Source organism: Narcine bancroftii, chromosome 2 (assembly GCF_036971445.1).
Source record: "Narcine bancroftii isolate sNarBan1 chromosome 2, sNarBan1.hap1, whole genome shotgun sequence".
Classification (NCBI taxonomy): domain Eukaryota; kingdom Metazoa; phylum Chordata; class Chondrichthyes; order Torpediniformes; family Narcinidae; genus Narcine; species Narcine bancroftii.
In genome coordinates this window covers 313122117-313139924 of record NC_091470.1, presented here as the reverse complement: position 1 = coordinate 313139924, position 17808 = coordinate 313122117, and the positions used below count along the sequence as shown (strand labels likewise).

General features: G+C 42.1%; 1 protein-coding gene across 13 annotated transcripts in view; it reads left to right on the top strand.

Moving 5' to 3' along the window:
- trappc9 (trafficking protein particle complex subunit 9) overlaps positions 1-17808 on the top strand; it is a 650990-nt gene that overhangs the window by 223138 nt on the left and 410044 nt on the right. For all 13 annotated transcript variants that reach the window (XR_011352375.1, XM_069921673.1, XM_069921672.1 and 10 more), the window contains one exon: positions 12810-12962. Coding sequence is in view for 12 of the 13 variants with exons in the window: in XM_069921673.1 (XP_069777774.1) it covers positions 12810-12962 (153 nt within the window). In the remaining variant the exon portion in view is untranslated. The remainder of the gene's footprint in view (positions 1-12809; positions 12963-17808) is intronic.

The following is a 17808-nucleotide window of genomic DNA, read 5'->3' as shown; positions in this document are numbered from 1 at the left end:
TCTCAACCAGTCTACTTAGCTCAGTTTCCATAAAGGATTTCAGGGCATCAGCACATTCACGGTGTTTCATTTTGGTGGTGTTCAACTTTTTGGGTGGTTTGGCAGCAATCAGTCTGCATTGAAGTTTAATTGATAAACATAGATCCAACCACACCATTTGATGATCAATTGAGCACTCAGCTCCACTCTTCACTCTGGTGATATGAATGTTAGCGATATCTCATTGTTGGGTGATGACAAAGTCAATGAGATGCCAGCTTTTAGATCATGGATGCAACTATGTGCATTTGAGCTTATTGGCAATGTGAACAATGTGTTAGTAATGCAATATTTCAATTTTGTGCACATCGAGAGAAGCAGTAGACCGTTACAGTTACTGTTGCCAATCCCTTGGCATTCGATCACAACAAGCCACACAGTGGACTCCTTACCAACCCGATCATTCAAGCCTCCCAGCAGCAGCAGCTTATTGGAAGTTGTCCAGCTTCTGATGGTTGTTTTCAGCTTACTATAAAATGTCTCCTTGAGGAGACACCTCCTTGAGGTGTAAATGTTGACTTTGGTGAGGTGGCGCTTTACTTGCAGAGGTATTCTTAAGGTCATCGTGTAATATTTAGTTGGAAATCAGTCTTCCACGTGATTGCTATGGATTTTCTGGCTACCGCCAAGGCAACTTTCTTGAACTGTACTTGGACAGTTTAAAACACATGTCCATAATGTTCCCCATAAGGTACAATGGAACCCTGATATAATGCGATTATAACATCATGAATCATTGGACCCTTAATGTCCACATTCCATTCTTTGAGGTATGTCATTAATCAAGCCAATTTTAAAATATGCAGTACCAGGAATGGCCACCCTGTGGCGCAGCAGATGTTTAGAAGTGATGTGACTAAATGATTAAGGTAAATAATGTTTATCTTTATGTAGGGAATTCATCATGTGGATGTATGTGTTGCTGAGAACAGGTGGGGAGTGTGATAGTGAGTGCTGCCATTAACCGGGGGGGGGGGGTGGTGTGTGGTGGTGAGTGTTGCCGTGAATGGGGGGGGTGGTTGTTGGTGAGTGCAGCCACGATGGACAGGAGGACGGGGAGAGTGAGTGCTGCTGCGAACCAGGGTTGGAGGGGGGGGGTGGTGAGTGCTGCCTCAAACAGAGAGGGGTGTTGGGGTTGCTGCTGCAATCGATGTGTCCACGCTGCTGAAGATCCAGCTGCGCTGGGTGGGTCACGTCTCCAGAATGGAGGACCATCGCCTTCCCAAGATCGTGTTATATGGCGAGCTCTCCACTGGCCACCGTGACAGAGGTGCACCAAAGAAAAGGTACAAGGACTGCCTAAAGAAATCTCTTGGTGCCTGCCACATTGACCACCGCCAGTGGGCTGATATCGCCTCAAACCGTGCATCTTGGCGCCTCACAGTTCAGCGGGCAGCAACCTCCTGTGAAGAAGACCACAGAGCCCACCTCACTGACAAAAGGCAAAGGAGGAAAAACCCAACACCCAACCCCAACCAACCAATTTTCCCCTGCAACCGCTGCAACCGTGTCTGCCTGTCCCGCATCGGACTTGTCAGCCACAAACGAGCCTGCAGCTGATGTGGACTTTTACCCCCTCCATAAATCTTCATCCGCGAAGCCAAGCGAAAGATATTGTACGCAGCAGTGAAACCCCGATTTAGTATGACCTGCCTTTTTGGCGATGTGATTGTTTTTTTTTGAACCACAACTATCGCATTATAATGGGGTTACATTGTATAATGCCGGATTTTATGGAAATTCCACAGAGTTTTGTACTGATTCTTGTTGTTCTATATATGTCTACTGGTCTGCTCGTAAAACGACCTCCATCACTGCATCTTGATGCATGTGACAATAAATTGAACTTGAATATGTTCGGCTTATAACTTACCCCATCAAGTCGATAAGCGTTAAACTTTTCTTAATTCAGTGTACAAAACAATGCTACACTGGTTTAAATTAAATTGGAAGTGTTCATTATGCTTATTCTGTGCATTAATGCATGCCACGCATTCTATAGATTGAATTTAATGTGATGTACCATTAAGGAAAGAATGAATGTATCTTGCATATTTCTAATGTTAGCTATTTTTGAAGATCTCCCTAAATTTAATGAGGCGTATTTTCTTTGAATTGCAAGTAAATTTTATTTTGCTCAATGCTGGCGTTTTGCTTGAGCCAATATTCTGGTCATTAAACATCAAAGTCCAAAATCATCAACTCTGCCTTTCTGCTGCTGCGTGGACTCTCTTTATGGATCCACTCAAATTCAGCAGATGGACTTAGAACAATCCTATCAATTGATAATCAGTTCAATACCAATTTAACTGCTTCCACTTCTGTTCAATAATTGATGCCTTAGTTTTAACATTATCCCCTTTATGAGTGAAGCCACAACATTGTTCATCTTGCTATGTCTCTTGAAATTTTAAGATCTCTGTGAACTTGTTCCTTTGCTCAGTATTTGCTTATCTGACATGGTGTGAAGTGGTCATTATTAAAAGAAAGGGGATGTTGAACTTTCACAGATTAGAATAACGTCTTTGCTTTAAATACATATTATCTCCAAATACAAATAGTTATTCAAAGGAGTTGTAGTGGATTTGACCACGGGTTTTGAAGAACGGTTAAAGATTTTGGAGAGAAATATTTGTACAGCTTGGCTTCTTGGGCCAGCTGATTGTTGAGGAATCTTTCTGTCATTATTTTAATGTTGTCATTACAACCCGAAAACAACTTTGTTAAAATATGTATTGGTACCACTAAGTGCTGGAAAGCAACTGGAGAATGTTGTGATGACATGCTTATTATGTCTGGAGTAAAACACAAATGTCTGCAGACACCATGATTGAAGTAAGAACACAATGCTGGAGAAACTCAGCAGGTAAAACAGTGTACTTTATAAAGCTTGAGCCTTTCATCAAAGTATCACCAAAATGTAGGCAGGCGATGTGATTGGATAGAGGGGAGGGGTGGGGGAAAAACACAAGCCCACAGGCAAGACTTGAGAGATGGATAAGGGAAGGAGGGCACACCTGCAAATGGGAAGGGCAGATGGCTCTGTGAATGGAGAGGAAAATGGGGGAGAGCTAGAGGAATGGAGACAGAGGGATGGGGAAGAAAGGGAGAATGGGGAGGGGGCTCACAGAAGCTGGAGAAGTCTATGTTAATACCATCTAGTTAGAGAGTGCTCAGACGGAATATGAAGTATTGCTCCTCCAATTCATGGATGGACTTGGTTTGGCAGTGCATGAGGCTATGGCCAGTGCTGGAGTGAAGTGTAGAATTAAAATAATTTGCCACTAGAAGATCCCTGACGCTGATATGGATAGAGTGAAGGTGCTCAGTGAAGCGATCTCCCAGGCTGTGTCCAGTCTCTCCAATGTGGAGAAGGCTACACTGGGACCACTGGATGGAGTACATGACTCCTGCAGATTTGTAGGTGAAGTGTCGGTTCACTTGGACTTTTTGGGACCCTGGATGGTGGTGAGGATTGTGGTGTAGGTGTGAGTGTGGCACTTGCTTTGGCCAAAGCTGAAGGTGCCAAGGAGGTGATTCGTTAGAAGGGTTGAGTAGACTAGGAGCAGACTGGATGAAAAGTGGAGAGGAGATGTGCCTGGAGGTGGGGTTATGTTGTGGGTGACAGAAATTGCAAAGGGTGGTAGGGGAGGACAAGGGGAATCCTGTTTTTGTTGCATCTCAGGCCAGAGAGGGCCAGGGCAGATTAGCGGGAATTGGAGGAGATGCGAGTAAGGGATGAGTTGATGGTGATAGAGGGGAATCTATGTTTTTGTAATAAAGAGGACACCTCAGATGATTTGGTCAAGAAAACCTAATCTGGGGGCAGATACTACGGAGACAGAGGAATTGAGAGGAAGGAATAGAATCCTTGCAGGGGACTGGGTGTGAAGAAATATAGTTGAGGAAGTTGTGGGAGTTGGTAGGTGTGGTGGAACATTGTAATACATGCATTGTACTGGTTGGTCTGACCCTAATACTGTAACTCCTCCCCTTTCAGGATTCCTAATAAAGGCAGAACTGCCCAATCCCCTACCTCAGTACTGCTTTGGAATTGGGCTAACGGCATCTAAGATATGCCTGTAAGTTTATAGTGATTAAAGTCTATTAATCTTGACTTCTGGTCTAATTGATAGTCCTACAGTAGGTTTTTTTAAAAAAAAAACTACTATTCCTTCTGGGTACTCTCCAACTAATGGTGTTAACATTAACTCCAGTTTCTGCTAGCCCACTCCCCATTCTTCCCTATTTCCTTTCCTGAATCTCTACATCCCGTTCTCTGTCTGTTCAGAGAGCTATCCCCCTTCTCTAGTGTGCCCTGCGTCCCTTATCCACTTATTACCTCTTACCTATGGGACTGTGCTCCTGCCTCTCCCCCCTCTCCAAACCCCACCCATCATTTAGTTCGGATGCCTGTCTACATTTTGCTCAAACCTTGATGAAGTGCTCAAGCCCAAACTGTTGGTTATGTATATATTTTTGTGATATAAAGTGCACTGTCTGACCTGCTGAGTTTCTCCAGCATACTTTTTTTGGGGTATGTATTTAAGAAAACCTTTTTTATCAGGAAATTTAAAGGAAATGGACATTTTCTTTTGATTGCTTGATTTTCTATGTGTATGCTTGACTAATTTTTGTTTCCAAGTATGAATTTTATATTTACTTGGATGTTCCTTTTTAATATGAACTTGCTTGGAAAATTTAAAAGTTTGCTTCATCTGCTTCCACAATCTGAGGAAGAAGCGAAGAGAAGGAACAAGATAGACCATGCAGGCATTTAAGCTTGCACCACCATTCAATAAGATCACAGTATGATCTCATTTTGGCTTACAGTTCACTGTGCTTTCTGACCACCCTATAGACTAAAAATCCATACCTCAGCCTTGTATATATATATATATATATATATATATATTCATAATTCAACTTATTCACCACTGAGTTTTAGAGTTCCTCATGTCAAGTTTATTGTCATCTGATTGTACAAGTACGACCTGACAAAAGAGCATACACTGGTCCTCCGTGCAAAACATGCAGACACACAAAGAAACATAACACACATACAGACAAATAATGCATACGTAGGACCAAATACTTATTTATAATAACAAATGATGAGATGTTGAGTGTCCACGATAGGTCACTAATTAAGTGAACTCCAAGGAACTTGGTGCTCTCCACTCTCACCACTGAGTTGTGGATGTGTAGTCTAATGATCCTCCAGGGAGATAAATTCCTCTTCCTTGTCAACCTAAATGGACAACTCTTTATTTTATCCTTATGTTCTTCTCGTTCTGGATATTATCACTTCATCCCCCCCCCCCCCATCCATGAATAATGCATTTTTTTTCTTTTATCATTAAACAGAAGTGTTTTTATTTCTGTTAAATTGGCTCAAATAAAATCAAACTTTTGCTTGTTGGGAAACAACAGATTATCGCAAAAAGACTACTTCTGTTTGATTAACTATCATGTTTCTGGAATAATTTAAAAGCAGTCATTTCTAATTATCTTAGCGCAATGACTGGCTCTCATCTGAATTATGTCGTGTATTATCTCATGTACAAAATTGAGGGTGAGTATACAAAATTAAGAGGGGTATAGATGGAGTAAATGCATGTAGGCTTTTACCACTGAAGTGAGGTGAGATACAAACAGGAAATGGGTTAAGGGTGAAAGGGGAAAAGTTTAAGGGGAACATTAGGGGGAACTTCTTAATGCACAGAGTAGTGGGAGTGTGGAACGAGCTGCCAGCTAAGTGGTGAATTCAGGCTCTATTTTAATATTTAAAAACAATTTGAAACTGTATATGGATAAGATGGATATAGAGAGGATGAAGGTCAGCACAGACTAAAAGGGCCTGTTTCTGTGCTGCAATGTTCTATGGTTCTACCCTATGGTCTGGAAACTCGCATCAATCCTTTCATCATTCAATTATTGACTGTGTTTATGCTTGAGTAATTCCATGAGATCTATTTCCATTTGGTTAGGACGATTCAAGAACACATCAAGGGAATTTTCATCATAACCCATTTTTGTTTTGTTCTTGAGGTATGGGCAAGATTAATACTTATTATTGCACAAAAAAGGATGTTGTTAGTAATGATTAGCTGCATCCTTGAACTGTTGCAATCCACTTGACCATATTATGGTTCTTGGTATGGAATTCCAGGATAAAGAGGTAATTCCAGGATGAGGAGGCTTTTTTTCAAAATTGGGATGTTGATTTCCATTTGTGTATCCTCAGCAATGAATTATCTCTTGACAGGTCCATGAAACACAGCACAGAATGACTTCTAGAGGCTGTTTTTGGAGCATAAACTTTGAGAAATTTTGCTTGTTGTTAATGGAAACTGAAACACAAAGCTTACATGTTAAATAATTGGAAAATTAATTACACTTATTTAATTTATCAGAAAATGAAGTACACATTTGTTCATGTACTTTGCTCCAATAACAAATAAATAATGAACTAATTCTGAATGCCCTTTCAAGTCGACTCCATCTATAAAAATGGGCAGTATTTTGCTGATTCTGAACCATTGTACATTCTCCTACATCTGCATTTAACTGGTCAGGAATACTTGCTGGCATTGGCATCCCAAATGAGAAAGACACAGCCTGGTGAGCACATTGAAAAAGTCCTACACTGGAAATGAGGAAGTTCTGAAAATTCCACTTCTTTGCTTTGCCAGCTGAAAAATTGAATCTGTTTAATGAACAGTAAATGTCCATACTGTTCAGAAATGTTATTTTCCTAATAATTGATTTGAAGCTAGCTTAAAACACATACAAACACAAAAATAATTAAAAATCATTAAACTAAAATAAGAGAGGTATTTTTGTAGCAATATTATCTGCAGTTCAACAACCTCTATTGAAATCAATGGGATCCTTCATCTTGCATTAGATTAAATATAATGCGGAATTTCCGCATGACGTCAGGGAATTCTGTATGTGTTGAACCCCAAAAGACGCCAGTGATTGATTTAAGTAAGAGATTTGGTGTTTTGAAATTGTTATCAAGTCCCAGTCTTCTGTGAATTTGTGGGACAAAGGCCTCATAAGTCTAGTAGCGTGCAAGTGCTGAATTGTTTATTTGAACCTTTGGAAGGGGGAAGTCAAAGTGTACCGGTGTCTCTAATTGTAAAGAAGGCCAAGCAACTTTTCAGCTCTGAAAGGAAGTATAACTTGATTGATGCAATTGTTGCATATGCATCTGTTGGTCTGGTACAGTTTCTGACACTCTTTTCCCATTGTAAATCATCTATCTGGCTGCTTTATACTTTGCAATTTGTCATTGCCATCATTACAGTGTTTCGTGTCCAACACCACCAATAGCTAACGTCTCCGTCGTTGTGCTTCACTCATAACCAGAATTACCATTTGACCTACAGGTAAATATCATTAACCGAAAATGCTGGAGTAACTCAGCAGGTCAAGCAGGATCCATAGATCGTTAATATTTCAGAGTGAAACTCTTCATCAGGATTTGCATTTTTAACTCTTTCCCTTTCATTTGTAATATCATAGATGTATGTAGACGATTCTGAGACTCACTGCTTTCGCCAATGACATCCAGCATAATGTATTTGTAAGAAATTGTGTTCAATCTTTATTACAAGAACACTAACTAAATGTAGTGATTTTTTTTTTAGCTTTCCTGCACACACAACTTTCTTTGTATTTTGGTTAACTAATTGTTTCTTTATGTTATAATTCTTGCTAAACTATGAATCTCTTGTCTAACTGACACATTTTATACATCCTCTGTGAAAACAAATGCAAAGTCATCATTTAATTCCTCTGCCACTTTGTTCCCAATATAAGTTCTGCTGTTTGCTTGACCTATCATTTTCCATGGCTATAAAAACTCTTAAAGCAATGAGCTTTGCTAATCATTATTGTACTTTCAATTCTATCTTGTGGCCTTCTTTTGCTCATTTCTAAATGTTCCCATTCCTCGAGTCTAGCGACTGGATAATCTTGGAATTAGCATTATGTTTTCTTTCTTTTGTCAGTTACAGATGAATCATTTTATTGCTGGCATTTGGTGTCTTAGGGATATTTTATTTTTGCAACTGTACATTATTTATTTAAATTCTCAGCATTACCTGTCCACTGTTATGCATTTCAATGTATTCCGTCAATCAACCAAGCCAATTCTCCTCCAATTGTATTCAGATTTCAAATTCTAGTTTGGCATTAAAACACATTTAAAAATGATGTCAAATTCTGTTGTCTTGTTATCACTATTGCCCAAGGCTCCTTGACAATAAGATTATCAATCAGTCCTTTCTCATTACACATAGCAAGATCTAAAATGGCCTTTTCCCTGTTTGGTTCCTCCATCAAGAAATGAATTTCTCTTCCACCTTATTACAGCAAATGTGTTTCAGTCATCCATATAAAGGTTAGAATCTTCCTTGTTCGCTGCATTAGCACTGTTCACATGCACTTCTAATAACTGATTTATGCCAAGTTTGTTATTACAACTGCCATTTAGTAGTCTACACACAGCTAGTGATTTGTTTGTAGTTGACATGATCTGTTCAGCTCTGATCATATCTGATCAGTCCACTACCATCAAAAAGGAGGGACAGGAGTATCAAAATCAAGACTGCTAGGCTGTATGAGATTGATTAACAATATCCTGTAACCAAGTAAATCATCCCAAAATATTTATTTTAAATTACAGTACAACTCCAATTATCCAAAATCGGATTCTCCGAAATCCTCATTTATCTGAAATCTAAATTTTTTTTTGATAAACAAGGATATCCAAAACAAATTATAAATCTTCAAGATAGCGTGAGCCCTCCTTTACTACTGAGAAGAAGCCCACAGTTGACGTCAAATGCGAGCTAAGGGAACCCCCCTGCTTTCGTGTGGCGCACCGCTGGCCGAGGAGTGATGCAGCGATACGCTGGCATCACCTCCGGAAGCTGGCGCATAAGTCTCCAAAAGTGAGCATTCCCCACGGGGGTAACATGACAAATTCAAGTAATAAAGTCAGTTTTTGGTTCACCCTCGTACTGTGTGGATGTCACTTCATTTCATAGCACTGCCGCAGTAGTCACTGCAGTGGTAACCCTGACGGTTCAAATGTCTTGGAACTCGCATCGAACGCATCAGAATGCAAGAATCTGCTACTACTACAGTCGCAACAATGTGGGCATACATTTACAGCCCTTCTAGTCAAACCAACCCAGGAGCTGGCTGCAACTGGCTGAGTCCCAGTTCCACATTAGGGAAATAATCTCAGAGGACACCAATTTCTGGCATGTTGTCAGCACTCTGGATACTGCTACCACTGCCAAAGTAAGCTCCTTAATGGAGAACCCGCCAATGGACTGTAAATATGAGCAGTTCCGGCGGTTCTTCCTCGACTCCCGAGAACTCAGCTGACATGAGCGCGACAGGAATCCCTCCAAGCTGATGCACAAGATGGTGGCCCTAGCGATTGGGCATACAGACTGATTCCTTTTTGAGTCCCTGTTCCTCTTCAAGCTGATGGTACATGTTTCCTTGGCAATTTTGGACATGGATTTCAGTGCCCCACACCTGGTTCCCAAGGAGGCAGACAGGCTCTTCCACACCCCACAGCAGAGCTCCCTCCATGAGTAGTCCATCTATGCCTTCTGCGCCGCCATTGTATCCAGCCCATTGAAAACACAACAGTGGCCGTGACACTGCAGCAACATGACAGGCACACAAAGAAACATGGTGAATACTGTTTCTACCACCGCTAATGGAGCCAGAACCCCCAGCGGTATACCCCACCCCTGCTCATACCCCTCTGCCAAACCTAACACAGTGACGGTAAACAGGCAAGCCGGCTGCCGATAGTGTCCTCGGTGGTTGGCGCTCTGAAAACCCTACTCTATCTCAGAGATCAAGGGACAAATTGGGACTTCCTTGTCGGCACAGGTGCAGAAATCAGATCGTCCCACCGACATATTTTGAGGCCAGACACAACCCCAATGGCCTCCCCCTGCAAGCGGCCATCAGATCCTCCTTCTTGAGCTACGGGACCAGCCTGGTCACCATCCACATTACAGACATTGTCTTCTAGTGCAAGTGCACAATCATGGCCGTGGGACAGCCACAACTCAGAGTGGACTTCCTACAGGCACACAAATTGCTGGTGGACATGACGAGATGCTGATTAGTGAATACTACCATATTCCAGTCTTTCCACCTCACCCTCTGACAATGTTCCTTCCTGCCGTTAGGGATCCACGCCCTGGACCGAGATGAGTACGCCTGCCTACTGGCCAGGTACCCAGCCATAACAGCCCCAAACTTCCTTGACTAACCTGCCACATGGCGTGGAACACCACATAGAGACTGTCGGAGCCCCAGTGCACACACAGGCCTGGTGCCTCCCGCAAGACAAGCTCCACCAAGCCGAGGCCGAGTTCACCGCCATGGAGGAGCTGAGGATCATCCATCGTTCAAACAGCCCCTGGGCCTTCCGACTCCACATGGTGCAGAAGAGCTCCAGCGATTGGCACCCATGCAGCGACTACAGACGGTTGAACGAGGTGACAGTTCCAGACAGATGCCCCGTCCAACACGTCCAGGACTTTGAGGCTACAAAGCTGCTGAGTTTTTTCCAAGGTGGACCTTGTCAAAGGATACCACCAAGTCCCGGTCCACCCCAGCGACATTCCAAAAACGGAAATCATCTCACCCTTTGGCCTTTTAGAGTTCCTGCGGATGCCCTTGCGACTAAAAAGAAAGTGGCCCAGACATTCCAGCGACTAATGGTCGTGGTTGGCAGGGACCTTGATTTCATCTTTGTCTACTTAGACAACATCCTCATCACCAGCCCCGATGCCAGCATCCACAGGACGCATCTCACCCTCCTGTTCGACAGACTGCAACAGTTCGGGCTCATGGTGAACCAGGCCAAGTCCTGCTCCAGACTTTCAAGCCGGTGCATCGGTGGTTTGAGCATGTCCACTTAGACATCGTTGGCCACTTGTTCACGACGACTGACTGTTTAACTCGCTAGATGGAGGCAATACCTATGCCTGCTTGCGACATGGAGTCGTGTGCCAGGGCTTTCCTATCCACCTGGCCCACATCGCTCTGGTCCAACCTGACTAAATTCTGCGGCAGTCAAGTACACCACACCACAGCCTACCACCCCCAAGCAAATGCCTGATCGAGTGTTTCCACTGCCATCTAAAGGCCACCTTGAAAGCCTGGCTGCATTGTCCAAATTGGGTGGATGAGCTCCCGTAGGTACTCCTCGGCATTCGCATGGCACCAAAGGAGGACCTGCCAGCTTCGTCTGCAGAGATGGTGAATGGTTTCCCACTCACCATTCCCAGGGACATCCATTGCAACTTCCTTGGCCCACAGCCTAGCACCTTAGATGTCCTCCAGAAGTTGAGGGTGCAAGCAGGTGAACAGCACCCCCCCGCCATTCTCTTGACACAGCTCGCCACCCAGCCACATCCCTGCAGACCTACAGTCCACCCACTACGTTTTCATAAGGAGAGGTCAGCAAGGAACACCCCTACAGTGCCCGTACCAAGGCCCATTCAAGGTGCTGCAGAGAGACGGTGTTGTGTTTACACTGGACATTGGCAGCTGACTGGACAGATTCACAATCGACCGCCTCAAAGCCATGCACCTGCTGGCCCCAGACCCCCAGGTTAGACGCAGAGGCCAACTGCCCAGAGACTATAAGTTAAACCGCTCTGGGGTTTGGGGGGATTGGTAGGCGGTGTAGCCAGCCGAGTGGGTGGACAGGTGAAATCGTTGCAACAGTCCGCCATCCCAAGATGGAGCGGGCCCTCCTTCATTACTGAGAAGAAGCCTGCGGTTAATGCCACTTGCGAACTAAGGAAACCCCACACTTCTGTAAAGTGCACTGCCAGCCGAGGAGTGACACAGTGGCACCCTGACATCACTTTTGTAAACCGGCGCATACGTCACCGGAATTGGGCGTTCCCCATTGGGCAATGCAGAAAATTCAAATAATAAAGTCAGTTTTTGGTTCACCCTGGTACTGTGTGGATGTCTCTTTATTTTGTTGCTCTGCTGCACCAGTTGCTACAACAGAATATTTAGTTTACTGTTGCCATATTTCCATAATGACAACTAGATCATACTTGTTGAATTTGTGCCATTGGTTAATTTTTATTGAGGTTACTGCATGCATTTAGATGTAGCACATTTAATTTTGTAACTTTAGTAAGTTCTTTTAGCCCATTTGCTGCTGGACTTTTGTCTTTCCTGCCAATTTATTTTGCCTGAGTAGCCCCCCAATGATATGAATGTTGAATATTCCTGCATCAGGTAACCAGCTACCCTGGTGTTCCTTTCTTGCTCTTTCTGATCCACCTAGGTTTGATCCTCTACCTGCTGATTTCATCAGCCTATCATTCCTTTCTTATCTGATTCAGTTTATCATATTACTTATCAGATTCCAGATTATGCCTCCTTTTCTAACTTCCATGCTCAGGCCCTATCTCCATGCTCCTCTTTTCCCCCATCTGCTCATCTCCCTCTACAACTGGTTCCATCTATTGGTTGACGGTTCCTCCTCACCCTCTTACCTATTTGTATTCGCTGTTTCCACTCTTAGTCCTGATGCAGAGTTTTGACCTGAAATGTTGACCACCCCTTTTTGTCCATAGAATCAGCATGACTTGCTGAGTTCCTCCAGTTATTTCTTGTTGTTTATAGTTGGATATCATTAAATTTGTTAATGTTTTTATAACTTGCAAATTAAAATATGTGGTCTTCCGCAGAAAAATTGAATGGTGAATTTCTGACCTGGAACTTAGAGGAATTGCTATCACAGTTACCTCTTGAACCTGGGAAGGTTGCTTATTTCACTCTTAACATACAAGTAAAACTGGACTTCTCATGTCAAGAAAGTCTACTCCAGGATCTGAATGATGGTAAGTCCAATGTAAATAAAAGCATGATGCATCGAAAATTAATTTTGATCCTGTTCTTAAAATGTATTGGAAAAGTTAACAGAAATTTGATGAATGGACTTACAAATCAATTTTGCATCAATTAAGAATCAGTGATATAATTTGTGTTGCACTTTGTTTCCATGAAGATGATTATTAATTGCAAGGTGCACAATGGAGGCAACTTTGGTGAGAATTTTGGAATAATATTAGTGTGGAAGGAGTCCATTCACTCTATCAAGACTATACTATTTTCATGTAAAAAATAATGCAATTATTCCGCTACATTCCTTTGAGTAAGTGTTTTCCTTTCAAATAGTTATCCAGTCACCTTTGGAGTGTTACAAGTGAACCTGTTTCCACTATGACCTTGGTAATGCATTCAAGGCTAACCACAAGCTGTTTTAATGTATTTCCTTGCTTCATTATTTATGCTTCTTTTGCCAATTATCTTGATGCAATGAACCTTGGTTATTGACTATTCTGCCAAAAGAACACTTTCTCTCTGTCTCATCTATTTCTATCTTTCATGATTTCAAATACTTATATCAAATACTCCCTCTATTGCTTTTGTTCCAAGGAGAGCTACCCCAACATCTGCAAATATCTTGTATTTTATCTCCATCTGTGGAAAGGATATACAGCTCCACCTCCTGACAGACTGCTGCACGTGCATCTGTAATGCTGAGAAAATCATGGAGAGGACATTTAGCAAAGCACCTCCTAGTTGGTGACCATCAGGAAAGGTAGAAAAGGCACACTGGGAATTTTAGATTCCCCTGTGGCCATTCCATTCAGTGACAAGATTTGTGATAGATTATATCATATTTTATAATACATATGGATATATTTTTGAGGGAGATGGATTGTGGGGATTTAGTGTAGGTCACAAACAAACACCACAAAACAGATCTCTTTTAAAATGCAAGAGCTTTGCTCAAACCAGACATCCTGGGCCCAGGGCCTTTGTAAAGACAATACAAACTGCTTTGCTAAAGGTTTTCACAAGGAGGTGCAAATAGAAGAACCTGAGCTCAAGAAACTTCACAGGTAGGTGTTAATTGGACATGGAGTAATGGATTATTGTTTTGAAAGCAACAGATGAACTGATTCAGACGTTTGGGTGCAATGCTGCAATCTGTTTGGTTGCAGTTTGCTGTTCTAAGAAGTTCATGTGGTTTTGCAATAAGAGAGAGAGAGTTTTCTGCAGTGGCTTTTTGATGCTGCAGCATGGCAAACTGGCAGCTTGATCTTTTTTTAAAATTCCCCCCCACCCCCCCCCCCCCCCCCCCGGTAGCTTGTTTAAACCCCATTTTGAAGATGGGGTTCCGAGTTCAGACTGTTGAAAATCCTTGTAGTCCATACAAGAGGAAATGGCTGGCTGGAGTGTTTCATCTGAAATATAGGAAACAAAAGGAACTCTGTGGTGACCTGCAGAAGAAGAGGTTATCATTTAGAAAACCCTGAAGACACTGAAGTGGCTGATTGGACGCACAAAAACTGATTCGTTCCAACAAACAAATCTCTCTCTGAAACCAACAAGAACCTTCCTGAGGGGTAACCAATTACCTTTAAGCACCAGAGCTTGGTGAAAATACATAAATGTTAAATTCTGTGCACAGTATAAGAATTGCCTGATACCAGTGAATTTGGAGGAGTGAGATTGTACTGTGACTCAAAGAACTTTTCTGAACTTATTTATACACATTACATAAACGTGCACTTAGAATTAGAAGGGAGTGAAGTTAGGTTAAGTTAATAGTAGTAAGTTAAAGTTTGATCCTGTTTTTATGTTTAAATAAAATTAAAAATAACTTTTTGTAAAGTAACCATTTGTCTTGGTGAATTTCTATCATTGCTGGGTTTTGGGGTCCTCTGGATTCTCTTGAGGAGCAGGGCAGTGTAAAAGAACAGCAGCAGCCAGGTCTTCAGGGCAACCACACTGGGTGTGATACACAGCAGGAGAGGGTGGAGTTGTAGTGATAGGAGACCAGATTTATTAGGTGGGATTTTTTTTTGGCCACTAACAAAATTCCAAGATGGTACTTTACCTGGGTGTCATGGAAAAGGATATCTCTGAGCAGTTGCAGAACACTATTAAACCTGAGGTTGTGGTAAACATTGGTACAAATATCATAAGTAGAAAAAGGGATGAGGTTCTGCAGTATGAATATAGGAAGTTAGGTCCTGCACTGTGAATATGGAGTTGGTGCCATGAGCTTGTGGGAGTATAAATTAAATGATAGGGTAGATGATTGTGTGACTGAGGAGATGATGCAGGACAGAAGGATTAAGTTCTTGGACATTCTGAGATCTCTTTTGGGGCAGAAATGAACTGTGTAAGTCAGACATGATGCCCCTGAAATGGATGGCAACCACTATTCCACCTGACAAATTCTGTCCCATCCATTGCTCTTGCAATCAGGAGGAGTTGGTCAATATTTGGAAAGTTAAAGTCTCCCATAACAAGAAACCTGTTATTTTTTTGCACCATTCCAAAATCTGCTTACTTATCTGTCTGAATTTAATGTATTCCATAATGAACAGGAAATTCATGAGGATAGTTTATGGAACTATTGGAAATTAAATGTAGACATACAGTATGCTAACAAGCATTGTCGGCCCATGAACCTCTGTCAATTAACCTAATTAATCTACAACCCCGTAACATTTTTGAAAGATGGGACTTAAGTGGACCTCCTGGATCTAACCCATGCAGACACGAGGAGAACATACAACCTCCTTACAGACAACACTGGATTCGAACCCCAGTCGCTGGTGCTGTAACAGCATTGCACTAACCACTATGTTAAATGTACCACCATTTGTTATGATTAATGTTGAGATTCAGAGTGTAGGTCATGTATTTAACTTGAGCACTTCTCGTTTCCAATGTGAAATGCACTCTTTTCCATTTGCTGCTGTTAACCATCCAAAATATTCATGCAGAATCGATAAAGACATAGATGAGGATTTTAGCAGAGGAGTTAGTTTATTGTCACAGCTATTGTGATATAGTGGTAGAGATTGTTTTGCGAGCAGACCAAAAGACATCTCATACTTGTACAACAAGTAAGACACAGAAAGCAAATGCAACATGATTTTAACATTTTGGGGTTCACTCAGGAGTCTGATAATTGTGGGAAAGAAACAAATCTGGTGGTGTCTGACTCCTTTTCGTGAATTTTCCATCTGACAGAACGGCGGTGGAATAGGTTGGGGGAAGGCATAGTGGGTGATGAGATTGTGGCTGGGGTAGAATGTCTTTTAATCTGTTGGTTGCTTTTCTAAGTCAGTAGGAATTGTAATTGAAGGGGATACGTGTGATATCCTGAGCCGCATTCATCACCTTCACAATTTCTTGTAATCTTGAGCAGACCAGTTCCAATACCCTACAATGGTGCACCTGATGGGATACTTTCATTGCTGCACCTGTAGATGTTGGTGATGGATTTGGGTGACATGCCAAATTTCTTCAAATGTCTGATGAAATGTGAGAGCTTATGCATTTTCTTGGCCATTGCAGTGATTTGGATGGACTAGGGCAAGCCTCTGGAGATGTTTACCTCTGGGAACTTAAAGCTATATCTGGCACCATTGATGTGGATAGGGAAATGATCTGTGTTTTCCTTGTGCAAAAAAAGTGAACACCAATAGGATAGTGTAGACAGTCCATGATTAATGTACAAAGGTAAGGTTCAAGAGTATGATCGCTGTTGGAAAGAAACTGTTCTTTAACCTCTGCCCGAAGTTAACAGCGAGAAGAGATTATGACCAGGGTGGTGTAGGTCCATTATCATGTTGGCTGCCTTCTTGAGTCAGCACCCGCCTTATAATGAATAGAATGTCAACCTGCAACGAACCTTGCTTTGTTTACTATCTTTGTATCTTTTTGCATTCCTGGGGAGTAAAATTCCCAAACTAGTCGGTAATACAACCAGCCAGGATATGCTCAACTGTGTGTCTGTAGAAGTTTGACAGAGCATCCTATAACATGCCAAATCTCTTTAGACTCCTTAGAAAGTAGAAGAGATGGAGTGCTTTCTACGTGATTGCATTGATTTGTGGGCTTCAGTAAAGCTCTGAAATATGGACTCGACCGGTGTGGAGGATGCAATGGAGTTGGTGCTGACACCAGTCTTCACTGATAGCACCCTGGACATAGAAAATCATGGATTCAATTGCATAGAAAAGTAATGAGACCAAGGCCACTGAACTTGGGGATTAATTTGATACTGTTTCAGTGACTAGTGGAGTTCCGCAGGGATCTGTTCTGAGACTGCTGCTCTTTGTAATTTTTATAAATGACCAGGAAGAAAAAGTAGAGGGATGGTGAAGTGCCATTTGTTGAAGTAGACAAAGACGATGTGGTCAAACAATAATCATGGCTTTTATTAGCAGAAACTCATGGTACAATAATAAAAAGAGACAATAATAAAAGATAATAGGTGCATATACAGTTATATACTGTCCTTAACATTAGAGATAATGCACAGCCAATGTTAGTACAGCAAGGCTCGCCAGAGGGGAGACAGGCAGCTTGGCAGACATTCACCACAGTCTCCCCCTGGCAGAAGAAGGGTTAAAATCAAAAGGACAGCTGCTAGGAAAGACTGAAGCAAGCGATACATGGATACCATGTTTGGCCTTGAGATACTCTAACAGCCAAAATACGCCAGTATCTAGCAAGCAATCGAAATATAATGAGATGTTTTATGAATATGTCAGCCTATCAGGTTGTTTACGAATTCTGATGCTTCGTCTCAAAACAGGAGGCTCCTTTGCAACCTTGGGAACTGGTACAGGACAGGTCCTGGGTCTGTAGTGT